This window comes from Podarcis muralis, chromosome 2 (genome assembly GCF_964188315.1).
Source record: "Podarcis muralis chromosome 2, rPodMur119.hap1.1, whole genome shotgun sequence".
Taxonomy (NCBI): Eukaryota; Metazoa; Chordata; class Lepidosauria; order Squamata; family Lacertidae; genus Podarcis; species Podarcis muralis.
The window spans coordinates 111,642,613-111,656,167 of record NC_135656.1 but is presented as its reverse complement, the minus strand read 5'-3'; the positions used below and the strand labels follow the sequence as shown (position 1 = coordinate 111,656,167).

General features: G+C 45.4%; 1 protein-coding gene across 1 annotated transcript; it reads left to right on the top strand.

The window, feature by feature from the left end:
* Window positions 1-1,666: 1,666 nt before the first annotated feature.
* Window positions 1,667-11,191, top strand: LOC114592024 (zinc finger protein RFP-like). The gene is made up of 8 exons (XM_028719837.2): window positions 1,667-1,922; window positions 2,924-3,459; window positions 4,104-4,199; window positions 5,989-6,216; window positions 7,435-7,457; window positions 8,592-8,704; window positions 9,402-9,434; window positions 10,211-11,191. Exons 2-8 carry the CDS (start codon window positions 3,058-3,060, stop codon window positions 10,726-10,728), a joined length of 1,413 nt encoding a protein of 470 aa, XP_028575670.2. The 5' UTR covers window positions 1,667-1,922; window positions 2,924-3,057; the 3' UTR covers window positions 10,729-11,191.
* Window positions 11,192-13,555: the final 2,364 nt, after the last annotated feature.

Here is a 13,555-nt window from a genome sequence, read left to right as displayed (position 1 = left end):
CCTTCAGGGGCACAGTTACCCCATTCAGGACCAGGGAGTCTTCCACACATGCCCGTCTCCTGTCCCCCCAAAACAGTACTTCTGTCTTGTCAGGATTCAACCTCAATCTGTTAGCCGCCATCCATCCTCCAACCGCCTCCAGACACTCACACAGGACCTTCACCACCTTCATTGGTTCCGATTTGAAAGAGACGTAGAGCTGGGTATCATCCGCATACTGACAAGGAAGGGAAGAAGGGAGAAAAACAGATGGGGGGGGGGAGAGAGAGACGGAGCTGAAAGGGATGGATCTAGGCCTTCTCCTCTTGGTGGAAGCTTTGAGCAGCTTTCAACTCAACTCTGCTTTATAGAAAAAGTGACAGATTGCAGCTCCCCAAAAGTCTGACTCTGGGTATTTAAAATATATATATTTTTTAAAAATGACATGTTGAAGTTTTTCCTGAAATCGCATGCTGATAAATTTTGTGAAATAAAATGTGTGAGTTGCATTTGAGTGAGTCTGGTAGAGAAACTACCCTACAAATAATAATAATAATAATAATAATAATAATAATAATAATAATAATAAATAAATAAATTTTCTTTATACCCCACCCTCCCCGGCTCAGGGTGGCTAACACCAGATATAAAACGATTGAAATACAACTTAAAAAACAAGATTAAAATACAACATTAAAATGCAGCCTCATTTCAGCAGAAACTCCAAAACGTTTTTGGGGATGAAAACGTCAAGTCTTCACAAAGGCTAACCATCCAGACTGGTCCTACGTGGGCCAGAAAAAAGCCAGGGAAGTCCCCAAGTAGGAGTGGTGAAGGTGGGGCAGAGTTTGGTACCTGCAGAGGAGGGAGCAGTTTATTCCATAATTTAAGAGAAGTGGCAAAGAGTTTGGGGGTATCACCTTAAATCTCAAGAGGCTTGTTATAGCATGAAGTTTTGTGGGTTAGAATCCGCTTCATCAGCTATGTGATATGCAAACCACAGTTATTGCAGGAGCATTTGCGCTCAGATTTGGGATGGGGATAGTAAAGTGTCGAGAACAGAAAATTAAAGGGGGGGGGGCAATACAGCGATTTTGAACTTGGGTGGCCAGCAGATGCAGAAGAGAAGAGAGCTTCTGCAGCTTGAACAGCTGTGCAAATTAGGAGAGGGACGATTGAAGCCGACGTCATTTGCAATTTGCGTGCCCTGTTACACCTGTTGATTTGTCTCCTAACCCGAGCAAACTTGAAAAGTGAAGGAGCCCCGTTCCCATTTTGCATTTGCCCATGTCTACCACTTTTTTAAAAAGGACTTGTCAATGAATGCAAACTAAGCCCGGCGGCCCCTTCGTAGAAAAAGCAGTAGAGCTAGGTTATAATATCATAATGAAGCTGAGCTACGCGGAGCGATATAACCGCGAGAATGCATGGCGGCGCGTGCTACGCCTCTCACGTGCAACGCCTCTCCCGGGCGCTTCGACAGAGCCTTGCAAAGCGAAAGGGAAAGCGGAGATTCCATTGGGCACAGCTGTTACCAATCCCGGCCAATCAGAAACGCCGGAGCCGCCCTTTGCGCGGAGGGAGAGACAAGAGGCGGCGTTCTCTTTACAATCAGGGAAGCGTCGGAGGAAAAGACTACAGCTCCCATGAGGCCGTTCTGCGGGGCTGCCAGCGAAGCGGGCGAGGACACGTGCCGCAGAAGCTTTTGGGAACTGTAGTTCGGTGTTCTTACTGGGCGCGCCCGGCGGGTAATTACAGCGCTGTGTTTAAAGGGGCGAGAGGTTGCAACGCTTGTTTGCTTGCAACTTCATTCCGCACCTGCGTTTGTTCGTCAAAAGTCTTCGAAGTTTTCCACTGCGGAGGCTGCAGTTTCTGCTGCTTTTAAACGGGAGAGCCTCCTTTCCAGGGCTCCAGTTTGGGGTGACTGTGAGTTGCTTGTCTAGGTAAATTGAGCTGTGGCTTTTTAAAGTATTTTAATTTATTTTATGCGTTTGTCCTATCAGGTAAATCTGCGTCGAATAGGGGGATCGAGCTTAACAATACAAATTAGGCTGACTCCCAGTTCGCATAATAGTGCAAATCCTTTGTTTACATCCTCTACGGGGGGCGATGCCGCCCGCAGTCTGAATGTCTTTTAACCACGCTGGCGCTCTTTTAGATTTTGGATTTTGGACTACAGTTCCTGAGCTGGGAGTTGTAGCCCCAAACATGTGGCAGGCAGGTGCTTTGCTCCTTGATTTGGGCCTCCCTAGAGATCTGAGAGCTGCTGGTACTTTTTGGCTTTAATGCTGTTTATGTGCTACAGCTACATGATAGATAGTGATGTACAATAATGGACGAAGCTAATTGGCACGTACAGAGTACAGGTGTCTTGTTTTAAGTAAATTCTACAATATATTACTTTGTTACTACTCCTCCTGGAGAATTGCCATGACCTGAATCTAATTATATAGGACTTGCACCAGGGCATGTGGGCTAAAGAGAGACACTGTATGTTGTTTGTTCCTTAATTCTCAGTATTATACATTTATATCCCCACTCAAGGCTGCAGTTGTGGGTCTCATTTCCTCCATGTTGTTCTCTAGCAACCCACTGGCTGAGAGGTGGTGACTGGTCCAAGCTCACACAGTGAGTTTCATGGCTGATTTTGGCTGACTGGTCACTTAAAACTCCTCCACCTTATTCTGCATTCTTGGGGTGGGGGTGTAGATGTGAGTGAACTGGGGGAGTGGAATGTTTTGGTGACTAAATAACAGAGGCAAGGTCTGCTGGATTGGTTCTCTGTGGGACTAGACTCATGTACCACCTGCTCCTGTTTCTGTTGCTCTTTTCATTGCACCCTCCCTTCTCTGGGAGCTTGACACGGTGGAGCTGGAGTTGTCCTTTGGGAATTGCAAGATGATAACTCCAACCCCTTCTCTCTCCCCCCCCCCCCCACTTGCAGACTGGAGCAGTTCAAGACAGAAGAGTCTTTTGCAACTTGTTCAGTCAAAGGTGTCTCCAAACTCTGCTGGATAAGAAAAGCCAAATCCCATATTTTAATCTGCACCACATTTTTTTTTTTAAAAAAATTGAGCCATGGACAGAGAGAACATCACGTCCATGCTTTTATTAGAGACAGTTTGTTCTGTCTGCCAGACTTGTTTCCGTGATCCTGTGATCCTAGACTGCGGGCACAATTTCTGCCATCCCTGCGTGGCGAAGTGCGAGGAATTTTGCGGGAGAGTCCTCTGCCCTCTGTGCAAAAATCCTCAGCCGAGTCGGAAACAGAACATGAAATTGGGCACAGTCACTGAACTGTTCCAGCAGCTGACCGTGTGTGCAAGACAAGCGTCAAGAGAGGATGAAATCTGCCTGCAGCATGAGCAGCCCTTGATATTTTTTTGTAAGCGCGACAAGGCCCTCCGCTGCTCGAAATGTGTTGAATCCGTGGAGTCTCCAGCTGTTCTGGGTGTGGCAGAAGCTGTCCAAGAATACAAGGTGAGGTTCCTCTATAGGTGAGATTTGAGGGGTGGGGAGAAATAATCTTTGCATGCTCTAAACTTTGCATGCTGAGCTAGAGACTGTGGGTAGCTTGTTCCCTGAGGCTGTGTACACATTATAGCTTTAAAGCAAGCTTTCCAACCCCCTCACAGAATTGTGGGAGCTGTAGTTAACCACTCACTGAGTTACAATTCCCGGCAACCCTTTAACAAACTACAATGCCCAAAATTCTTTGTGGGGTGGGAGGAAGTTATTTCAATGTGCTTTAAAGGCATATCGTATATGGAGTCTGTCATTGGAAAGGCTCTTTTATGTTCTGTGTCTAATGAAGTTGTCGGCCAGGACGGAAGTCTTGTCCTGGCCTCTGGGGCAAGGGGAACACTGTGTGGTTTGCTGAGGACTGGGAAGAGGGCATAGGAGACTGGGAAGCTAATGAATTGGAGTCCAGGAGCAAACTGAGTGGGGAAGAGGCAAAGGCCTTGAAAGAGGAAATCAAAATGAGGACTGAGTAAAAATGCAAGCAACTGAGGAAGAGGACCATTTTACAGGGTTTAGTTTTTGGAAGGTCATTGCTTTGGTTTTGGGCCTCGCCCTCTAGTACTTGCAGCAGAACTTCTAAAAGGCCCATTCTTTCTTTTCAGGATTGTTACGTTCAGTACGCCGACACTATAAAGAAGGAGAAAGAAGAGATAATGGCACACAAGTTAAGCACAGACCTGGAAAGCCAATCGATGCTTGTAGGTAGCCACTTCCACTGGGAAGCGATCAAGTAAACTCGGCTTCTTCAAACGGTCTTGTAGATTATTAGAGGTGGCGCTGTGGGTTAAAGCACAGAGCCTAGGACTTGCCAATCAGAAGGTCGGCAGTTCAAATCCCTGCAATGGGGTGAGCTCCCGTTGCTCGGTCCCTGCTCCTGCCAACCTAGCAGTTCAAAAGCACGTCAAAGTGCAAGTAGATAAATAGGTACCGCTCCGGCGGGAAGGTAAACGGCGTTTCCGTGCGCTGCTCTGGTTCGCCAGAAGCGGCTTAGTCATGCTGGCCACATGACCCGGAAGCTGTACGCTGGCTCCTTCGGCGAGATGAGCGCCGCAACCCCAGAGTCGGTCACGACTGGACCTAATGGTCCAGTCCATTAGGACCCTTTACCTTTTATTGGTAAAAAACCCTTTACCCTTTATTGGTCCTATTATAAATTAGTTATATTTCTGGGCTTCTTTGTGTTTTGTTTCTGGAAGCTGGGAGTGAAAGCTTTCCAGGGCAGGGATAGCCAATGCCACACTCTCAGGATGCTGTTGGTCTGCACCTTCCCTCCCCCCTTCATTGACAATTGGCCATGCTGGCTGGGGCTGATGGGAGTTGTAGTCCAGCAACATCTGCAGGGCACCATATTACCTATCCTGAACAGTTCAGCCTGAACTATGTTCTTTCCTGGAAACGTACTGTTGGTGACAGATAAGACAACTTTTATGCTGGCCCCAAGGCATCACATGCTGGGCACCTGGATAATATGCATGGGCTGTTAAGAATCATTCCTGTTAATGTACAACTTGATGCATTTTATGGGGTTGGGGAGCATGTTGAGATATATTTATTACAGTGGTACCTCGGGTTACAAACACTTCGGGTTACAAATTCCAGTAACCCAGAAGTCGTACCTTGGGTTAAGAACTTTGCCCTAGGATGAGAATGGAAATCACACAGCAGCAGTGTGGCGGCAGCAGGAGGCCCCATTAGCGAAAGCGCGCCCCAGCTTAAGAATGGTTTCGGGTTAAGAAAGGACCTCCGGAATGAATTAAGTTTGTAACCCAAGGTATAGTCATACCTCATGTTACGTCCGCTTCATGTTACGTTCTTTCAGGTTACATCCCGCGGTGACCCGGAAGTACCGGAAAGGGTTACTTCCGGGTTTTGCCGCACGCGCATGCGCAGAAGCGCAAAATGACGTCACACGCATGTACAGAAGCGGCGAATTGCAAACCATGTGTGCATAGATGCGCTGCTGCGGGTTGCACTCTTTTCATGTTGCGAACATTATTATATACAGTGGTACCTCAGGTTACATACGCTTCAGGTTACATACTCCGCTAACCCAGAAATAGTGCTTCAGGTTAAGAACTTTGCTTCAGGTTGAGAACAGAAATCAGGCTCCGGTGGCGCGGCGGCAGCAGCAGGAGGCCTCATTAGCTAAAGTGGTCCTTCAGGTTAAGAACAGTTTCAGGTTAAGTGCGGACCTCCGGAATGAATTAAGTTCTTAACCTGAGGTACCACTGTATGTGAATCATTTTAAAAGACATACGGTACCCTCCTTCCTCAGGGGCTTTTGTAGGGATCTCTCTGTGTGTGTGTGTGTGTGTGTGTGTGTGAGCGTGTGTGCACGCGTGCGCGCACACGCGCTTTGGTTACGTTTAAAGATTTCCTTTTGTATACCACTTGCGTCCTAATCCTGTGCTGACCGACTTCCTGTCTTCCAATTTGCTCCTTCCCCCACATCCCCACTTCCAACACATCTCCATCTGCTTCTTGAAGGCAAAGGCAGAAATCATCAAGCAAAGGATGACGTCCGCTTTCAAGGAAATAAATGAGTTTCTGGCACAACAAGAGAAGCTTCTTCTTGCCCAACATGCGGAGATAATGCTGGACATTGCGCGGGGAAGGGACAAGCACGTGGTCAGACTGTTTCGGCGTGTCGCCTTTCTGGATAGCATTCTCGAGGAGATGGAGAAGTGTCACCGGACGCCGAATGAGCTCCTGAAGGTTAGGCTGTGGCAGAACTGGCAGGGGCTTTTCTCTTTGGGGTGGGCTGGTACCAAACTCTCAATTCACTTTACCACAGGCAGCCTTATAGCCACTTTGCGATTCCACTCCTTGTTAAAAACTGTTTCACTCTGCAATTCACAGGCTCTTCTTGGTGCTAGCTAGTGATGAGCCTCTGAATGTCTTCTTGTGTACTTTATTTATTTCTGTTTCTATTTCTATTAAATTTTTTACCTATCCTTCACCATGAGGACCTGGGGAAGGTTACAACCATTAAAAAATAATACATTTAAAAATACCTCGTTTGAGTCCGGGATCCGTTCTGGAGCCCCGGATGCTAGACGAAAAGGATGCATGACAAAGCGCTGTTCTGTGCACTTGTGCAGAGTAGTTTGCGCTTCTGCACATGCTCAAAGCGCGATTTAATGCCTCTGAGCATTCACGAGCAGCAAACCTGGAAGTAACTCATTCCGGTACTTGCGGGTTTGCCGCGGACATTCGACGAAATGGAGGCTTGGCGAGGCAGACTCAAAATGAGGTACCACTGTATTAAAATTTCTGGGGGTTGGGCAGGGCCTCATATATCTCCCATGCTGACATGCCTCACAAGGTTGATGTTTAGATAATAAGAGAAACACCCACATATGCTGTTTCAAGTTCCTGGGAAGAAATGATTAATATATATATAGGCTTGGATTGTTTTTGGGTTGGCTAAATTTTTGTGAAACATCTCTCACTGCTGTGCCACAAAATGTTGGAAGCGAAGGTTCCCTTCTTTGCCATATAAAGTAGACTGCCATCAGCTGCTGTTTTGTGAACGTTGTTAATATTGCTTTATAGATGTAGTGATTAATCATATAATGCGAATTTTGCTTTAATTATGATGTTTAGGCTTTCTTTTTTTAGCTGCTGCCTTGTTTTATAGATCATCATTGTTTTGCTGATTGGTTCTATATGATTTAGGCTGTATTTGTGATGTTCTATTGTTTCTTTATGGCTTATTGTTATTTATTGTTTGTAAGCCACTTTGGGATTTATTTGAATGAAAAGCGACATAGAAATCTACTCAATCAAATCAGGGAGCATTGCTCTCTGAAATCTTCCAGAATTGCCTAAAGCAGGAACTGAACTACACCCCTCTCTCTCTCTCTCTCTCTCTCTCTCTCTCTCTCTCTCTCTCCCCTCTCCCCCTCCCCCTCCTTCTCTCTCTCTTTATAGGGTGTTAGACGCACCATGGAGAAGTAAGTGGGTCCTGTAGCAACACACATCCTGCAGAGTAAAACATGTTGGCAGTTCTGGCTTAATATTGTGGGTTTGTAATGGACACTTGTCCCAGGACAATTGTCCCAGTTCCAGTCCATTTTTCCATCTGGTTCCAGGCTTGGATAGCCTTTGGGTTTCTAAAAGCCCCATGTTACCTCCATGCCCTGCCTGTAAACCTGAGGTTTTCTGATGAACGCATCATCCTTGGTTAACAGTTAGCAAACACAGTTGTTAGCTGCTGCTGCTGTTCTACACCCAACATGGGAGGGACAAGTGGGTAAATGTGAATAAATAAATAAACTTAACTCAAAGTAGAAACTGTAAAAAGATTTAGACAGATTTTTCTGAGCACTTGAGGTCAAAAAAACGGTAATGGAAAACAACTGTTTTCAAGACGTTTCATTCCAAATCTCCTAGACAGAGAGGTTGATGACAGGTGGTTGTCCTGCCCTCACCTGCAAAATGAATCCGGACTACACCCATGACTCCCAAAAACCTTGGAACAAACCCTGCACATTATTCCCCGTCCCCACAGCCTCTCTTTGGAGTGGAGGAAGAGGAGGCTGTAATTTAGGCCAGGTAATGAGAGAGGGTGAGGGACTCAGGTGGCGCTGTGGGTTAAACCACAGAGCCTAGGACTTGCCGATCAGAAGGTTGGCGGTTCGAATCCCTGCGACGGGGTGAGCTCCCATTGCTCGGTCCCTGCTCCTGCCAGCAGTTCGAAAGCACATCAAAGTGCAAGTAGATAAATAGGTACCACTCCGGCGGGAAGGGAAACGGCGTTTCCGTGCGCTGCTCTGGTTCGCCAGAAGCGGCTTAGTCATGCTGGCCACATGACCCGGAAGCTGTACGCCGGCTCCCTCGGCCAGTAAAGCGAGATGAGCGCCGCAACCCCAGAGTCGGTCACGACTGCACCTAATGGTCAGGGGTCCCTTTACCTTTACCTAATGAGAGAGGGTAACCAGAATGCTTCACTGCTATGCATACAGCAATTGGTAGGGGTCCCATTGAATTGGGGTCTCTTGCTATAGTCCAGATTGAGCTCATTTGCTCTTTTCTGTTTACTGTTTCTGTATTGTGAGGTTGGTTGCTTAAAAAATATCTTTTTCCAGATTTGAGGAGGAGTTTGTGAGTCCAGTGGCTTTTCCACCAGTAAAGCGATGGGGACTCTATGCTTGGCATGATTTGACGTTCCTTCTGCACTCTGCTGTAGAAAAATTCACAGGTGAGAGAAGGGCTGGGGCAAAAAAAGTTAAAATTGCCCCGTAGTATAGTACTCCAAAAGTCTGTGTCTGCTGCTTTAGTCAATGAGCCTGGCAGGATGAACGGGCAATTCTGAGCATTGCTTCAGAAGTTGGCAATAGTTAACTGTGTGGAGGGCAGTGGTCAAAATGGCTTCTTTTTAGAAGAGTTTGGAAGAGTTTGGATTTGATATCCCGCTTTATCACTACCCAAAGGAGTCTCAAAGCGGCTAACATTCTCCTTTCCCTTTCCCTTCCTCCCCCACAACAAACACGCTGTGAGATGAGTGAGGCTGAGAGACTTCAGAGAAGTGTGACTAGCCCAAGGTCACCCAGCAGCTGCATGTGGAGGAGCGGAGATGCAAACCCGGTTCACCAGATTACAAGTCTACCGCTCTTAACCACTACACCACACTGGCTCTCTCTTTTAGATCTTGTTTTGGAATTTTGTTACCTAGGACAGGGTCAGGGAAGCTTTTGCAGTCCAGGTTTCCTTCTGGGTGATCTTCTGAGGGCCACATTCCAGTGATGGAGGGGGCCAGAAGTGGTGGAGCAGCATCTGAAGATGTTTCTACACTCATTCACATGTGCCTCTCTGTCCTCCATGCAAGTAGTGGGTGGGGAAAGAACTGTTTGAATGAGTTATGTGCTTTTGCTTAATGTGTGTTCTTTTCCCCACAGGCACTCTGGTATCTGGATATCCAATGCAGGAAGGTAAACATGAGAGACCAATGGGGGCCAAATTCACAGGATGGCTAGTTGGAATAATACATTTTAGCCATCAGATGATGGGCTGAAGAGGAACACTTTAAAAAGAGTTCCTTCTGAAAGTTGTTAATGAGGGCAAAGGATGTACCTCATTCCAGAAATTGGGAACAACCCCCCCCCTCCCGGAAGGCCTGGTCACAAGTCAACACCATCATTATGGTGCCATTGCTGTTTTCTATTGCCAGGCAAAAATACACTAGTATTTACCCAGGCCTCTGGATCTTAATTTTCTGCTTGTCTTTTAGTTGAGTTTGATCTGCTCTTTTAGATAGATTATTGGTGCATTTTAGGTTGTGCTCGCTCTTGCTCACAAGTCACTTTGAGTTGATCTTTCTGAAGAAAAAGTGATTAATGAATATGCTAAATAATAGCCAGGCAGCCCCGAACAGCAGCACAATGAACTTATGAACTTGTTCATAAGGCACAATATCAGGTTGTTGTTTTTTTCAGCCGGAACTCTCCGGAACTCAGTTCTGGCACCTCTCAGGTGGGCACCATTGCCATTCTAAGAGAACAGGGGAAGTGTTCACAGTGAATTCTGGCACCTCTTTCCCCAGAAAAATAGCACTGTACGATGGATGAGGAGTGAAGGGTGCTCTTTAGGCAGACTTTGGAGCCAGCCACAGCTGGACAGCATTTCTCCCTAGTTCAGGTTATGAATTGTTCTCAGCCTGACTGCTGGTTTCGCCATAATTTACATTCTCCTTCTCTCTGCCTTCTAGTAAGTGTGATTTTGGATCCAGACATGGGTAGCCCGCAGTACTCCCTATCTGATGATCTGAAAAGTCTGTGGAAAGATGGCACTCTAGATCTGTCTGTGACTGGTAACATCCCTGGCCACCTTCCTTTTGTGTTGGGACGTAATGTATTCACCGCAGGCCGCCACTGCTGGGAAGTCACCGTGCACGGTGAGGACGACTGGGCTGTGGGCGTGACCAGGATTTCTTTGAAGAGGAAGAAGAGAAGCACAGCTGCCTTTAGCCCCTCAGAAGGGATCTGGGCGATAGGCAAGTGGAAAGGCGGCTATGCAATGTTCACCTCTCCCAAAACTCCTGTGCCCATGCGCGGAGAGGTGCTGAAGAGGATCCGAGTGTCCTTGAACTGTGACGGGAAGCAGGTGTCTTTTGCCAACGCTGACAGTGGCGCTGTGCTTGCCAAGTTCCAGACAGCTTCATTCTTGGGGGAGTCCCTTCTCCCCATCTTCTGGTTGGACGGAAAAACCTGCCTCTCTGTCTCCTGAGGCAGCCATGTTTCACCCCACAGGCCCTCCTGCCCACTGACCTCCAGCCTCTCGTTCCTCACTTCACATTTCCCTCTACCACTGTTCCTCACCCCTGACTCCACCATCCATGGAAATGACTCTTCTCGTGGTGTGGCATCGTAGGCCGAATCTCTGTATTCGCCTTGGCCGTTTGCTTAGTACTTTAAGGGAGTTCCTCAGCTGATGAGGAGCCTTCTGTGAGATTTTTGTTTTTCCCAGCGAAAGAAGAGGATCCTGATGTGAGGAGGGTTGGGGGTTGAACCTGGTAAATTCAGGGTTTAGTATTCCATAAGAGAACACTCCTGTTTTATTCACCACAATCTGTTTTATAGTTGTGAATGAAGCAAATGTTCGTTTTTTTAAAGAACAAAGAGCACATGTGTTCACTTTTTTGTTTTGTTTAGGGCATGGGAATGGTGAATTTGGGATGGCTTTTAATGAACTGATCCAATAAAAGGTTTGTACTTTTGTGGTTGGTTCTTTTTTTTCTTCCATTTTTTTTTATTAATTTTCACAAAATTATAAACAAACAAGACAAACAACCACAAATCATAATCTTATTAAAAATTATACTTATTAACATTGTTAAGTGACTTCCTCGCTTCCCCTTGGTTGAATTTCCATGCATATCCATTTAACGGTTTTCCAAATCACAGTTCTTATAAAATTTACCTTTCGCTTTAACATCTTTCAATCTTTTCATTTTTAAATTATACAAATTGATTCATCACTTAACCTATATAAAATCCTAAGCCAATTAGTTATCTGCAAGTTATTTCCAACTAATTTAACTTAACATATTTAATTAAATAATCATTAATTTTTTCCCCATTCTTCCTGGTACTCCTCCTCCTCCTGGTCGTGGACTCTTAGATCAGCTAGCTCCGAAAAGTCCATCATCTTCATCTGCCATTCTTCTATCATTGGTAATTCTTGGGTTTTCCACTTTTTAGCTAATAAAATACGAGCAGCAGTTGTGATATACAAAAATAACCAGGCCTCTGGTTTCTTTATGAATATATATTTCAACATTTTTTCCAATTCATTATATACCTTTTCCCAGAAGTCTTTCACCTTTGGGCAGGTCAACCACATGTGATAGAAAGTTCCTTCTTTTTCTTTGCATTTCCAACATAAATTATCACAGTTATGATATATCTTAGCTAATTTAACAGGAGTTAAATACAATCTGTACATCATTTTCATTATATTTTCCTTTAACACAGTATATGCAGTGAACTTAACCCATTTCTTCCAGAGTCTTTCCCAATCCTCGAACATGATATTGTGTCCTACATCTCTTGCCCAATCAATCGTCGCAGATTTAACTTGTTCATCTTTTGTATGCCACTCCAGCAATAGCTTACACATTTTAGACAATTTTTTACCTTTATTATCCAACAACTCTGTCTCTAACCTAGATTTTTCAGAAGCAAAACCATTTTTCTTATCCAGTTTGAACAATTCATTAATCTGGTAATAGTGTAACTGATTTAACTTACCTTTAACTTGATCAAATGGTCTTAGTTGGTTCTTTTACTTCTTTCGCCCTCGCCCTTCATGCTCAAATGTCTGCTGACCATTTATTTCCACATAGCTCCCCGCCCCCCAAAATCTACTCCTGTAATGGATCTGTGTGGTGGTTCTCTCAGCATACATTCACAACAACCTTGTGGGGTAACCTAGGTTAAGAGATGAGCAGAAGGTAAGGAGGACCTGCTTCTATTGGTAAAACCTATTAGCCAGACCTAGCAGAGTACATGCAGAATCCACGGAAGCAATTGGCAACTTGGCTGCAGACAGGATAGAGGAAGCAGGAACCAGGAACTTGTCGTTAGGTGTTTATTATATACAATGGACTATTTACAGGAACAGAACACGGATCTTTTGCTAGCTCTCTCTGACACGACTCACAACTCCTACACTGACACAGAACTCTGAACCTCATGAATTCCGAACTAACACATTCCAGTTAGTAGGCCATTAATTATCACTCCCTTGAGAGAGCTTGACCAATCAAGGAGCGGTCTCCATGTCTCTGTTATCACCAGGCAGACTTACTCCTTCAGATTGCCTTCTGGCTGTCTGCCAAACCTTAATTGACTCTGTGTGAGTAGCTGTATGTACACAGTTTCCCAACAGCTTTTATAACTGCTTATCACGCACAAAGCACCATCAGTTAAAAGCACATTTAAAGCATATGGCTTTCCCCAAAGAATCCCGGGAGCCGTAGTTTGTTAATGATGCTGAGCATTGTAGCTCTGAGTAGCAAACTACAGTTCACAGGGTTCTTTGGGGGAAGCCAATGTACTTTAAATTTATTATTTTATTTATTTGTTGAATTTATATACTTCCCTATACCCAAAGGTCTCAGGGCGGTTCACAAAAGAGATTGCAATATATAAAACAAAAACAATAACCCAGTAATTACCCCCCCCCCCAAAAAAAAATCCAGCCACATTTTAAAAGAGTATGGGATGTTGTTCAGGTCAACCAAAGGTCTGATTATAAAGGAATGTTTTTGCCTGGTGCCTAAAGCTGTATAATGAAGGCGCCAGGTGAACTTCCCTGGGGAGAGCATTCCACAGACAGGGAGTCACTGCAGAGAAGGCCCGTTCTCGTGTTGCCACCCTCTGGACTTCTCGAGGAGGAGGCACATGAAGGAGGGTCTCAGAAGATGATCTCAGGATCTGAGTAGGTTCATATGGAAAGAGGAAGTCCTTGAGGTATTGCAGTGGTGAGCCGTTTGAGGCTTTATAGGTCAAAACCAGCACTTTGAATTGGACCTAGAAACTAATACAGTGGT